General features: G+C 50.9%; 1 protein-coding gene across 2 annotated transcripts in view; it reads left to right on the plus strand.

The window, feature by feature from the left end:
• VWF (von Willebrand factor) overlaps positions 1–14,351 on the plus strand; it is a 122,105-nt gene that overhangs the window by 22,919 nt on the left and 84,835 nt on the right. For both annotated transcript variants that reach the window (XM_036019418.1, XM_028532222.2), the window contains exons 7-10: positions 5,064–5,280; positions 7,165–7,287; positions 8,076–8,187; positions 9,163–9,209. In XM_036019418.1, the coding sequence (XP_035875311.1) occupies positions 5,064–5,280; positions 7,165–7,287; positions 8,076–8,187; positions 9,163–9,209 (499 nt within the window). The remainder of the gene's footprint in view (positions 1–5,063; positions 5,281–7,164; positions 7,288–8,075; positions 8,188–9,162; positions 9,210–14,351) is intronic.

Genomic DNA, 14,351 nt, shown 5'->3' on the forward strand with positions numbered 1-14,351 from the left:
AAATGAATCAGCACCAATAAAACAGGTTTAATTATTTAAAAATACATTTTGGAAAAATTTAAATGCATCTTCTATTTGTTACCAATGAAGAAATGTGGAGACCAACAACCAAAAATGTTTATTTGCTTTGTGGCGCCAGACTTCTTAGAAAACTATAGCAATTTAAAGATACTCCTCTGTGCAAAAGTGTATTTGCAGATGTGGCCGGGAGACTTACAGTTAGCAAAGAAAACATTCCTACTACCCAGCGACGATTTCGCTGCTCTGTAGCTGCATTGCCTTGCTCTACAGCCATTTTTAGATGGCTGCTTTTCCGGAGAGCCGATCTGCCGCAGGGGCAGGCTGGCCGGAGCGCCCTCTCCTGTTTAGGACACTGCCTGGAGGTTGCAGAGGACCCTTTCCTTATATTCTGTTGGTCAAAGCTTTATCATATGGCCATTCCCGGCTGCAAGGGAGGCTGAGAAACAGAATTGTTATTCCCGCTGGTTATATGTGCCTGGGAAAATTGAAAACCAAGGGTTTTCATGACTGAGAAAGGAGGGAGGAATAGATTTTGGACAACTTTCAGATCTTCCCCACACTCTCCCTCTCTAACCGGTGAGGAAGCAGAGGTACAGAGAAGCAAGATAATTTTCCTCAAGGCATGCACTTTGGAAGTGAGGGGCTGGGACTCCATGCATCCAGGCTTCTTAGACCTGAGCTGTTCTGTCCATTGCACTGCACAGTCTTCTAATCTGTTGTTGGGAAATGGGCGGGGAGGCGGCGGGGTAGGTGCATCGAGGGCGTGAAAGGCCATGTGAACTGTGGTTCGGTGGCAGGTGCCTGGCCTGTGGATGGAATCAAGGTCTCAGTCCTGCTCAGTTACCCCTCCCCTCGTTCAGCAGTTTGCAAGTGGTTCAATCTCAAGACCCCTTTACACTCTTAAAAATGATTGAGGACGCCAAAGAGATTTCCTTCATGTGGGTTATATCTACGGATATTTACAACCTTAGATATTAATACTGAGAAATTTAAATCATCTTAATTTATTTAAAAATAATCAATCCATGATATTTTACATGAGTAACATCTTTTCGATAAGAATAGCTATGAATTCTAAACAATGAAAACGGTTAGGGAGAAGAACAGATTGTTTCTCAGTTCTGCAGCTCTCCTCACCGCCTGGCTTATGAGAGATCAGCTGGGCTCTCCTACCTGCTCCTGCCCTTGGTCGGTTGTGCTCCTGCCTGTCACACAGCCTCTGGAAAATTCCACTGTGCCCTTGCAAAAGAAGGGGATCAAACAGGGCCAATAACATCTTACTATTGTTATAAAAATGGCTATGGCCTTGTAGACCCCTGAAAGGATCTTGGGGGTCTGTAGGGGTCCCACTGTTGGAACCGCTGACCTTGTGAGTTCTTTACTCTCTCCATGCCTCCGTCTCCAACCCTGGGAGACTGTACTTGTCTCACCTTTCTCTGAGGAGGTTTGTGTTCTTTGCTTGTGTCTTCAGGCCTCTGAAGGCTCTGTTTATGGGAGTGGGGCTTGCGGTGGTCTCTGGAACAACCTGGTCTGTTTGGGAAACCATCAGTAACGTAGGAGATGGGGAGTGGGGAGGGATGAACTGGGGAGGTCCGCCTGTCAGATCCTGGGAGGCCTGGCCTTGCTGCCTCCCTAAGGAGCCAGAACTTGGCCCTCTAGGCTGGGCTAGACATGGTCGGATTTGCCTATTTCATATTGACCTGGACATGCTGTTGGAGATGTAGAGGCCACACAGCCAAAGCTTGTTGGGTGAAGGTTGGGTCACCTCCTGCCTGCTGATACCTCCACCCTGGATCTGACACGGTACCAGCTCCAGCTCGGGCTCATGTCCGTGGAGATGTCTTGTCTTGGGAACCGGCTGGGCTGGAGGGGCTACCTGTGGTGGACAGAGCAGCCTGAGGGGCAGGGATAGCAGCTGGAGGCGGGTAGTCCTGCCTGGCCCTCAGATTGTGGTCACTCTAGTAGGCCAAGTGCAGGCCAGGGCTGAAGAGGAAGACTGGAGGGCAAGATGGGGGACAGACCTCTCCTTTTGTCCTTGCTGAGAGAGCAGACCTAGCCAGATTCCAGGTGCCAACGCCAGAGGCCAAAGGGATTGTTTTAAGAAGGGAGGTGGCTGTTTCTGCAGAAATCCACTCCCATCCTGCAGACAAATAACCAGAAAACACCCTTCTTGTCAGGCTTTCTGTAAACCATTTAATACCTCAAGGGACCTCCCCAGAAATGTGCTGGAGTCCTATTCCCACTTTTCCTTTGAACAGGGAAAAAATGGACAGGGGCCAGCTGGAGATGGGCTGTGCTGGACGCTTTCCTACTGTCGCTCCAACAGGGGAGGGGACAGTGGATGCCTGGGTCTCTTCTCTCTGCTGGCTTGACTGTCCGGCTGCTGAGAACCTTGGGTGCCCAGCTGTCCCTGTGCCTGCAGGGTCAGTCCTGTGGTGCAGAGGCGGCTCCATGCCACTGTCCTACAGACCAGGTGACAGCAGCGTCACTAGAAAAAGACATGGAGTTGCCTGTTTGGTTTTTTTTTTTTCTGGTTTTCACTTGTAGGTGGGGAAAGAGGTAGGCAAGAACTGAGCACCTGGCCCTCTCAGGGTGGCCCTCAGCTGCCCTTTAAGAGTCTAGTAACCCCACTTTTTGACTGTCATTTCCGATGGGGCAGGTGGTATGACTGAGGCCTCCTACCCTGAACCTCAGGAGATTCTTAGACCTGCCTATCACAGAAAGGTGGGTCCTCCCTCACCCTTCCACTGGAAAGAAACTCACTTTGTTCTGGAGAGGTGTGACCACCCTCCACCCCTCATCACAGAATAACAAAATCAGCTCCTCTCTTCACCATGGAGCCCCCAACATAGTAGTACATTGATAATGTTGCCATGGCAACCATTCATCCTGCTGAGCCCAGGGGGATGGAGGCGGGAAAAGGGGACAAAGATGTCCTTCTGTCCTGCTAGTGACCTGTTCACCATTCTGGAGGATAAACCTAATGGCAGGAGGGACAGTGAAAGGGATCTCTCTGGTGGCCGAGATATCGATGATGATGATGATGACACCTTGTATCAGTTTAAACCTTTACGTGCATCATTCCACTCACTCTTCACTCAGTCTCTTTGGGTAGGTGCTGTTATTATCCTCATCCCGCCTTCCAGAGGAGATGGGATTAAGTAAACAGCCCAGGGTCACACCACTGGCTTGGGGAAGAAGTGGAGCTTGGATTGGGGCTGTGAAGTTAAAACATGTCCAGGGCAGGACTGTTCCTGACGTTGTCTTCAGAAACCTCAGTTTCCCCTGTGTGAGATGCTTGGGTGGCAATGGAAGGATGCATGTGTCACCTGAGACCTCAGTGGTCATGGGACCCACATGAGCGGTCCTCGTTCGTCGATAGCTTGCTTGGCGCCAGGTCCTGTACGTCTCCACACCACCTCTGAGGCAGTCCTGTTCCGTCCCCTTTGTACTCAGGACACCCTCCTCTAATGAGGTGAGGTTGTGCCTCAGTTCCCACCACCAGCCAGTGGCACAGCTGGGCTGAAGCCTGTGCTTTTTCTCAGCCCCACAGTGGGTGTGGGGTCTTCGACCTGAGGGGAGTGAGTCAGGAGGGTGGCTCATGGAGGGAGTGCCGCTGTCAGCGGTTGGCCCCCAACACGCAGAGCTGCAAATTGTCCTTACCCACAAGTCTGCAGCAGCTGCAGCGTTCTCAGGTTCTCAGAGGGAACCAGCCACGCCCAAGTGCTTGGGCCCTCAGGGTCCTGGGCCACACCTCCCACCCCTGTGGCCCTCCCCCTTCCAGGGCCTGCTACAATCCGGGTGCATCTCTGCTCTGCCCACCTGGTTCTGATGGCAGACTCCGTGTGGCCTGAGCGGCACCATGAGCAGGACACAGATTTCCTTAGGGCCACCGCAGGTCCTTGTCCCTGGGACTGCCAGGGTGGTTCTTCTGGATGGTGAGCAGCCCCGGGTCAGATTTCTACTCCTTCAGGCTCTCCACAGTGCCACAAAAGATGGGGCCCCGGGCCTGGCTCCTGGCTCCTGGCACACCCATGGGGTCATTTCTAGTGACAATACTGTGTAGTGTCAAATCAAAGATATCAATTCTAAGACACACGTTATTCCCCGTACATCACTAGGAAAGAAAAAGCTGCGACTTCAGGTATAATATCAATTGTAAGCTTCACTCCAGTTTCAGAGATGCTGAACTGTGAAAAAGTTCATTGGAATCATTAAAACACAGAGCCCAGAGATGTTTGCAAATACAACACGGGAATGTTTGTTTATAGTAATGTGCTACCTGAGAAATCAGTGACCACAGTTCCAAGCCTGCAATGTGCTGAGATGCAAAAAGAGCCCGTGGCTGGTAGAGTGTCTCTAGCACAGTTCAGAGAATCCTAGCCTGTTCTCGATGATGGGGACTGGTCCTGCTGGGCCCAGGGACCTCCCGGGAATGTTGAGAAGAATATTGCTGAACTCCATCTCCGTCGCACTGAATTTTAATCCCTGGGGGGAAGGCCCAGGAGTGTCTACTTGATAAAACTCTGTGTCCCACGTCCTCATTTGCAGTGGAGAAGACCAATGTCAGGGAACAGAGGTGACTTGGTCTGTGCAAAACAGAAGCTAATCAGCATTCCTGGACCCTGAAGCCACATGTCATCCTGCGGAATTCCTCATGAGCTCCAAGTTCAGCCTTCTTTTCTCTCTTTTCTCCCTCTCTGCTCTTCCCCTTCAGGGGGCGCTGTCTGCCACTGCCGTGCAAGGGCCTTGGGCCCTGCTTTCCCAGGGCCCAGTTTAGGAGGTAACCTCAGTCTCAGCGCACTTCCCGTAGCATGGGTCCAATCTCTTTCCTTTGACTGGTGGACTGTTTGGTTTGATAACTGTTGATAACCCTGGACTAGGTGCCAGGTGCCGTCCCTGTGTGAAGGAACTCCCTGGGTTTTCAGGGCAGGGCTGGGTCTCCGCCAAGTCACACTCAGGAGGACACTGCGTGCATGCAGCGAGGAGCCAGGGCCCCGTGCTGCTGCTGCCCTCACTGAGGTGCTGTCTTGTTCCTGCAGGGCGCCTGGGAGCAGTGCCAGCTTCTGAAGCGTGCCTCGGTGTTCGCCCGCTGCCACCCTCTGGTGGACCCTGAGCCTTTTGTGGCCCTGTGTGAAATGGCCCTGTGCACATGCACCCAGGGGCTGAGATGCCCTTGCACGGCCCTCCTGGAGTACGCCCGGGCCTGTGCCCAGCAAGGGATAATATTGTATGGCTGGATGGAGCAGACCGTATGCCGTAAGTCACAGCCCATTCTCTGTGGCTGGGGAGGTGCTTGGGGCGTGGGGAAGAGTGGTGTCTGTCCTGGGTTGTCCCTCAGGAAGCTCTCAGTCTGTGTCTTAATCGTGCCCCTTTACCATACATACCCCAGCCAGACAGCGTCTGCCAAGCCACCAGGTTTCTGGACCCAGTTCCAGCACACGCCCTGCCCTTTGTCACCTGGCCATAGAGAGCTGATCCACAGAGGGTGTCCCCTCCCTTCAAGGCTGTGATGAGGCTTGAAAGGCCTTCCCAAGGTCTCCATGCTGTTTCTCTTGCCTCTGTTCTCACGTCATGCCTCACTTGGTTCCCCGTGACTCCCTCAGAAAACCCATCCCCTGGACACAAAAGCCTTCTCTGCCTGCAGCCAGAATCTCGGCAGCATGGCAACTTCAGTTAATATCTTTGCTGACTGCCTGTCTGAATTGACGAAGAGCAGGGAGCTGGCACACTGTCCACGGGTGATCCTGGAGATCCTGGAAGCTTTCATTAAGTTCTTCCCTTTCATTAAATCAGCCTTCGGCCGCCCAGGCCCAGTGTTCACCACTCCTTCCACCTCCCCTCATGGCGCCTGCGGTTTTGACCTAATCTCATTGAGTCCCTGGTCAGGACATTGTCACTGTCCCCAGATTATCATGATTAGGGAGGAGCTTGTCCTGTCACCCTGCAAGAAGCCTCCTCTGTTCCCTGCCTTTCTACTGACCAAGGCTGTGCAGATGAGCAGCCGGTCTGCAGTAATTACACGGCACTGACAGAGGTGGGGGAGCTGGTCAAATATTTGTGCCACACACGCAGTTTTCAGTTTGCAAAGTTTTTTCAGCTTATTAGTTAGAGCTTTTCATGTTTGCTGTGGAATAGGAGGAAAGCGGCTGTTAGCGGCTGGGTTCTCCTCTGTAGGCTGGAGGGGCTGTTTTTGTTTGTCCATTTGTTTTAGGTCTTTAGAGGTAGGGTGGGGGAGATACCTGATGTTTCCTAGGGAGAGGGGGTTTGGGGCAATTGTCTGGTGTCATGAAACCTGAAAAGAGTTCTGATCCTTTGGTTGGCCTGTATGGCAGTCAGCACAGGGCTGGAGAGAGAGGAGGAGAGCCAGCCTTTGCCCAGGAGTTGTTGGGTCCATCAGGGGGGCAGATGCTTAGGTGCCAGGCTCTGAAGGCAGTCCTCTAGCCCAGGGGAATAAAAACAGGGAGGGTGGGTGTGAATGCTCTACACCCTGTGTGGGGCATTTGAGTGGGGCCAGCTTTCGGAGAGAAAGGGGCCCTCAGAGGAAACTGTGATGAGGACGTTATTTACTCCTCGCTTAGCCCCCGGAGGCCATTTATTTTCAGCCCAGAGGGGTTTGGTGTCGTCCTGAGAGGGTTTCAGCTGAAAGGGACAGAGCAGAGGGGTGCAAAAAAATGCCAAGTGTCCATGGAGAGCAGATGACCAGGGGCGGTGGTCCCAGGTGACCCTGCTGGGCCTTAGCCAGGTTCTACAAGATGAAAGATGTTTCTTCAGCCCTGGCTGGTGTGGCTCAGTGGACTGAGCGTGGGCTGTGAACCAAAGTGTCTCAGGTTTGATTCCCATTCAGGGCACATGCCTGGGTTGCAGGCCATGGCCCCCAGCAACCGCACATTGATGTTTCTCTCTCTCCCTCCCTTCCCTTTCTAAAAATAAATAAATAAATAATCTTTAAAAAAAGATGTTTCTTCAGGGAAGGGGTGGTTGGGTGGAAGGGCCCTTGGCCCTTGGGATGCCATTGGGACAGAGATGGCCCCGGGCCCTGGAGACAGAGGGAAGCAGACCAAGGGGGCATAAGTACCGTGTGGCTTGGGAGGTGCTGCGTGGAGGGACTGCTCTGGGTAGACTCTGAGCTCTCTCTTTCAGGACCGGCATGCCCTGCTGGCATGGAGTACAAGGAGTGCGTGTCCCCTTGCTCCAGAACCTGCCAGAGCCTGCACATCAATGAAGCGTGTCAGGAGCAATGTGTGGATGGCTGCAGCTGCCCTGGTAATAAACTTTCCACTTTATTTACTCATCTGAGACCTTGCCAGTGCTCTTGGCTGAGGGCAGCCAGATGAAAGCCACTTGTGTTTGTTCCCCATCGCTGAAATCAGAGGCCTTTTATTTATTTTCTAAAAGTCTTCATGCAGAGAGGTCAGGAATGAGCCGGTATTTATTTTTAATTTATGTTTTCCTGTTGTACTGTATCTATGAAAGCACCTGTGTCTCGGGCACAGAAGGATGGCCTAGATGCCAACAGTGCCTTTGTTTGGGGAGCATGTGGCCCGATCCAATGGCAGTTTTGTAGGAAGTCATTCTCAGGAGAGACTTTGTGAGCTTTGGTGAAAACCCTGTTAAATTAGTAAGAGTGAGTCCTGTGTGTTTTGACTCATGACTTTCCTACCGGAAGACCTTGAACAAAACTCTTGTCTCGTTTTCGTCTGTAAAATGGTGATGAATTCTCTTCCCCCGTCTCATTGCGTAAATGCGAAAGGTAAACGTCCCACAAGCTTTTTGAGCTTCCTGGAAGAAATCCTCAGCCTAGACTCATGACGTCCTTACTGAGAGAACTTGAACAAAACTCTTTCCTCATTTCCTCATCAGGAGAGTGGAGATTAACAATCCCCCTCCCTCATGTTGCACTAATGTGAGAGGTTAACACCATAGAACAAGTTCTCGAGCTTCCTGGAAGAAGCCCTAGACTGACGATGATCCCCTGTATGGGGATTTGATAGTTACGAGATGAGTAATGATGATGACAAGTTGAGCCTGTGCCTTGATGCCCTTGAACCCAGAGGGACAGCTCCTTGATGAAGGCCGCTGCGTGGAAAGCTCAGAGTGTTCCTGTGTGCATTCTGGGAAGCCGTACCCTCCAGGCACCTCCCTCTCGAGAGACTGCAACACCTGGTAACTGGTGGTCTGGGACAGCTGCCCTGGGATGGTGGAGGGGAGGCTGGGGCCGTAGGGGCAGTAGCAGGTGGAATAGGACCTGGCCTGAGCTTAGGGAGTAGAGGATGAGATGGGGGGAGGTTAGGGGAAGGGAGAGGAAGTCAGTGATGGAAAGCAAGGCTGATATTACTGATATGCCCAGAGGGGGTGGGGGCTGGGAGGGAAGGACTTTGCATGCAAACAACATCTCTAGCTTTCCCCCAAACTAAACTATGCTTTAATAAATGACCCTTTCTTCCTGGAGAGGGACTACATAACAGTCAGCAAGCCACAGACAGTTCTTCGCTCCTTGAGATCATTTATCTACGAGGTGGCAGGGGGCAGCGGTGCCCATGGAGACTCATGCAGGCCTGCCCTCCATGGTTCCCTGCAATCAGCGGGGCCTAGCCTGGGTTTCTGTCTCTGCTTAGCTCAAATTGTCTCCTCAAGAAGCTCCTCTGGCTGTTTCCTCTGGTTAACTTCACCTGCCCCTGCACACGGGGAATGTAACATCTGGTTTTGCCTCCACCCTTATTCTCTTTGCTGTCTTCCCTTACTTGGCAGGCTTCCAGGAGTCTCCTGGGACTGCCGGACATGATTCTTGGTGTTACCCCTTTGGACAGCTTTTCCTTCTTCTCTTCCATTAGCTCTGCGTGTGTCTGGGTATGCTCATGCACCCTGGCGAGATTCAGGGGATTGCTTAGTGCCTGGGTAGTGACATTGGGTCCCCTAGCTTTTTTGGTTTGTCTATTTCCCTGTTCAAGTTTCTTCCCTTTGGCACTCTCTCCAAGGTTCCTCTGGACCAAAGCCCTGTCCTGTATACCTTTATCCTCATAAAGACCTTCCAGCACCAGCTCCTTTCCTCTCCCAGATCCCCTCTGTTGGGGGCGCCCAAACTATCCATGTACTTGTGTTTGCAGAACTACCCACGACCTGTGCTTTTCTCCCCAACAGCATTTGCCGAAACGGCCTGTGGATCTGCAGCAATGAAGAATGTCCAGGTAGGCGACATTTTGCTCATCCTCTGCCTTCCCTGAATGGAGAGGTATGTCCTCCCTTACTAGCCACACATCAAGGCAGGGAAAAGGCGGCCTCTGCGTGGGCTGGATGCAACCCCTTGACCAGAGCTCTGGTTTCAGCTGCCAGCTGTGCCAACCCACTCACGAGCCAGCCAGCCAAGGGAGAATGCACCTGGGCTAAGGTTTTCCTGTCCTTTTCTCATGAGAAAAGGATTAAGGTTGAATGTGCTATAAAAACTGTACGGTCATGGTTGATTAAACAAAGATGACTCAGATTCTTTGGAAAATTAAGAGGAGGAAGGGCCTGGTAATTCTGGTAATTCTTTAAGCTTGAAGTGAGAATTTCTGGAATTTTTTGGAACGCCTGACATAAAGACCATGTTCGGCGTGGTCCACGAGCTAGAAAAATCAGACCACCAAGGATTCCTCCTAACCCTCTCCTCCCCATGGAAAATCTATTTAGGAAACATTGTCTTATAATCCCTGCTTTTTACTTTCTCCTCTGTTTGCCCCCAAACTCTATATTGTATTTACTGTAAACTTTGCCCATTCGAAGCTCCCCGCCCCCACCCCCCACCCCCGCCTAAGGGCTGGGGCTCTTCTCTTGACAGGCCTCCCCTTTGTGGTCATTCATGTGATGTTTGCTGTGTGTTGGGCCATATGCTAAGCTCTTTACAGGTATTGCCTAATCACAACAACCTATGAGGCAGATATAACTCATCCTCATTTTACAAAAGAGGAAACAGACCCGGAGAGGTTAAGTAATTTGCCCAAGAGCGCACAGCTACTAAGTGACAGAGGCAGGACTCAAATTCACAACTGCCTGGTTTCTACTTTTGCCCTTCCCTCTACTTTCCCTCCTGGTCCATGATTTGTCCCTTCATAGGAGGGTCTTTTCCATTCTTCGTGAGCTCTAGAGAGGACTCACACTTAGTTAAAGACCAGCTTAGCCTCAACTTGTGTGGTGGATACTGCTTTGTGGGTCCCCGTGTTTGCAGAGTGCAATAAAAAATTGCAAGGCAAGCAGCCAGATGTCAGGCTCCCTTCCCTGTGGCCCCAAGAGGCCACATTGGCTTTGGTGGGCTAACAGGGGTTTGAGCTTGGATACTGGGATCATGTTTAGAGTCTGTGGCTTTAAGGTCACTTAAGACCTTACCCAGTGCTTGCTATACTAGGAAAATTCTGGAGCTAGCTGAAAAGTGGGCACAAGGGGTAGGTCAATGAATTTGGCCAAGGATGGCTAACTAGCCAGTTTGTCTTCTGTGCAGTTCCCAAAGGAAGTACAAGGGATGAACGATGCTCTTACAAGCGATGTCACTGCTCCAATTTCACGTAATTACACCCCATGAAAGACCTAAGGAGCCTGTTGAAAGACAGATAAGGTTGCTGCAATTGACCTGTGAAAAAACTTTTAATATCTAAATAATGAGCATTTCTTGCATGAGATCTGTGAGCCACAGTAGATGGAATTAAGAATTCATCTCACTGTGTTTTGTCAGACTGACTACTAGATTAGGAATTCTTAATAACCACTTTCCATAGGGAGGATCTCCCATCTGTCCATCCATTCATCCATCCACTCATCCAAAAGTTATTTGACCATCCTCTGTGTACATAATGGAATGCTTGGTCTGGGGGAGACAATAACATCCATTGGTCTTCAATTCAAAAATTAGAAAATAGCTTTGCTGAGGATGCAGGAGATTTTCTGGAAGCTCGGGTGGGAGGATAACCAGCTCCAACCGTGCAGTCCACTGAGCGGTGTGATATTTTGCCCACCCCACTACGAAGCCATTGCTGTGTGTGTTCAAAGCCTTGGCTCTGACCCTCTCCTTCTAGTTCTGGAGTTTAGTTGGTTGTTGCCTCCCAGTCCATTCCAAGCTATAGCACACAGGCATATTTATACACCTTTCCATGATCCAGCGGGTAGTGGGGCTATCTTATGCTCCCAGTGTGATGATTGCTGGTGGAGCTTCTGCTGGGAAGGTTCTAGAAGGGGATATACTTGGTTCTGCTGGTGAAACAAAGAGCAGACTGGGGCTTCTTTGCAGTCCCTGGAGGAGCTGATGTCATGAACCTTACAAATAGAGAGCTGGGTTTTGATGCTCTGGAATGAGATGATAGTGTACCAGTTGTCTACTGCTGTGTAACAAATTATCCCCATACTCAGCAAACAACACTCATTTATTATCTCAGTGTTTCTGCATGTTAGGAGTCTGTGTGTGGCTTAGCTGGGTGCTTCTGGCCCAAGGTCTCTCATGATACTGCAGTCGAGCTACTGACTGGGCTGCGGCCTCATCTGAAGTTCCCAGAGGGGTGAGGGGATCACTCTGAAGCTGACTCGTGCAATGATTGACAGGCTTTGGTCCCTCCTTATGTGGACCCCTCCATGGGGCTGCCACATGACACGGCAGCTGGCCTTTGCTGGGATGAGTGATGTCAGAGAAAGTGAGGGAGAGCCACGGTCTTTTAAAACCCTGGCCTCCAAAGCAACATCCTTTACTTCTGCTGTATCATATTTTCTAGAAACAAGTCAACATGTCTGTCTACATACAAGGTGAGGGGGTCAGAGAAAGACGTGAATACAGTACGTGGGGACCATGGGGAGCATCTTAGAAGCTGCCTAGCACAGAGCGTTGTGTGTGGGGAGTGGGCTGGAGAAAAAGTTGCCCAGCAGAGCATCTGTCTATTTGGGGAGGGGCTGGAGCTTCTGTGACATGCTCCTGAGATCTGCTTTGCTCATGTACACCTGTATCCTGGTTGGGAACTAGGGCAGCCCCAGGCAAAAACTGTGGTTTCCCCAGAGCCTGCAAACTCCCTTTCTGTAGCCCCAAATTGCTCTTTCCTTCCTCTGCAAAACACACTGCTCAGAGAAGCTCTGATAATTTAGTTCTCATAGAACCATTCATGCTTGCTTAGAGTAAATGAGGAAGGAGTGTGCCTGTTAAAAGAGACCACTCCTTAAACAAATAAAGCTCTGGTTGTGGAATCTCAAACTCCCAGCGGAGGAGTGGAAGAGCATGGAATAGACTCTTCTGGAACTGGGAAGGCGTAAGTGGAGGACTTTCCATTGGTGGGACAAATATTATGAGTGTGGAAAGGTTTCACAGTACGGGGGCGGGGGGCTGAGGACCTGGGCCGAGGACCAGGCAGCCTGGCTGGAATTCTAGTTCCACCACTCTCTAGCTGGGTGACTTTTGGCAAACTGCTTAATCATTTGCAGCCTCATTTTCTTAATCTGTTAAATAGGGAGGATTAATAGCAGCTTCATCCCACGGAAGCTGTTGTGAGTTGACGCACAGCAAGCACTCAATAAGTGTTAGCCATTCATCTTCATGACCATAGCTGTTTTATTAAGCGGGGTCAGGGACACACCCACAGGAGCCAGGAATGGGAAGGGGCGGTGTGAGGTGGGGTGTGGCTGGGGCAGGTGGGGCAGGAGGGTGAGACAGAGCCAGAGCCTGCCTTGGGCTTGGTGGTGTGGGGGGCCCATGGGCCTGCCCAGTCTGGAGGGGTGGGTAGGGCCTGGGTACACTTGTTACACATTTGGTTTGGGATCATTTCTAATGCATTCTAGCCCAGATACACTTCCTTCTTGGCTAACAGAGACAGAGAGGATTAAACCAGGGCTGTTGCCTGTCCAGTAAGAGCGTGCATTTCTAGGTACCATGGAAAGTCTGCTGTGGCCTGCCCCAGCCCATGCTGGGGTTTCTGGACCCACACCTCCTTCAGGTTAGGCCAGCACGTCACCATTCACAGCCACAGCTTTCCTCCAGGCAGTCTCCATAGCCAGACCCAGCTGCCCACATGGGCCAGCATCAGGATGACATCAGGCCTGGGCCTCATGAAATCAGGCTCATGAGAAGCTGCAGGACCAGCCCAAGAGGCTCTGTTGGGTGGTGCCAAGGGCGCTGTGCTCTGGAACCAGACAGATGCCCATGTGCAAATCCCTGTTTGACTCCTCTGGGGCCCTGGGCGAGTGTTTCTCTGCGCTTTAATCTCTGTATCTATAAACTCGGGCTAATAATGACCAGCCAACTCAGGGGAGCCGTAAATGAGATGATACCCACAGAACACTTAGACATGTACCTTGTACATTTGGCCGAGATTGTGTGATTGTGATTTAGAGGGAAGCTTTGGTGAATGTTTACATCAGGAGGAAGTGTGAGTTGCTTTGCTAATGGTCTGTGGGGAGGGCTGGTGCTTCTGCAGCTGCCTGGATAGGATGGGAGCCACTGCGCGGAGCGGAGCAGCCCTGTGGAGGCTCCCTCACTGCAGATGAAAGGACTTGTTTAGAAGAGACAATGTGTTTCATCAGATGATTATTTTATTTTATTTTTTATTTTATTTTTAGTGAGGGTGCGTCTTTATTCATGTAGTGGCTTTGCTTTAACTTCTGGCTGTTCTACTTTTATGTTACTATAAGAATCACCTGCTTTTCATTCATTCAATGAACTTTTTAAAAAATATATTTTATTTACTTATTCTTAGAGAGAAGGGAAGGGAGAAGGGGGGGGGGAGAAACATTGATTTGAAAGAGAAACATCAATCAGTTGCCTCTCGCACGCCCCCAGATGGGGACCTGGCCCACAACACAGGCATGTGTCCTGACCAGGAATTAAATGGGCGACCTTTTGGGCTTTGCGGGATGGTGCCCAACCCACTGAGCCATGCTGCTCAGGGCCATGCACCAAACTTAGAGTGCCCACCTGCCCTGACTAGTGATGGGCCAGCTGTTTACTGGGGCTGCCTTTTGCTGATTGGCTGACGGACTGGGAATGTCTTGGGGTATCCTCCTCTCCTGGGGCAGAGGGTGGGTGGCAATGCCATGTGGCCTCTGTTCCAGCTCCCAGGGCCACCTGCTCCCCAGCAGCTTACCCACCCAGGCCCCTGGGCTTCCTGTGCTTGCAGCTCCATCCCTCAGGTGTACCAAGGAGATACACAAAATCAAATATTTAGATTTCTGATTCTTGAGAAACTTCAGAACACAAATCACTGGGGGTCAGAGCAGGAGGAAATCAAATCAGAGGATTGGATTCTAGCCCTGAATGTTTTGCTTTTGAATGTTTGCACATTTCCTTGTTGATGGCCCTTTTCCTGGACATGGTCAAAGATAATGGAGGT

This window comes from Phyllostomus discolor, chromosome 2 (genome assembly GCF_004126475.2).
Source record: "Phyllostomus discolor isolate MPI-MPIP mPhyDis1 chromosome 2, mPhyDis1.pri.v3, whole genome shotgun sequence".
Taxonomy (NCBI): Eukaryota; Metazoa; Chordata; class Mammalia; order Chiroptera; family Phyllostomidae; genus Phyllostomus; species Phyllostomus discolor.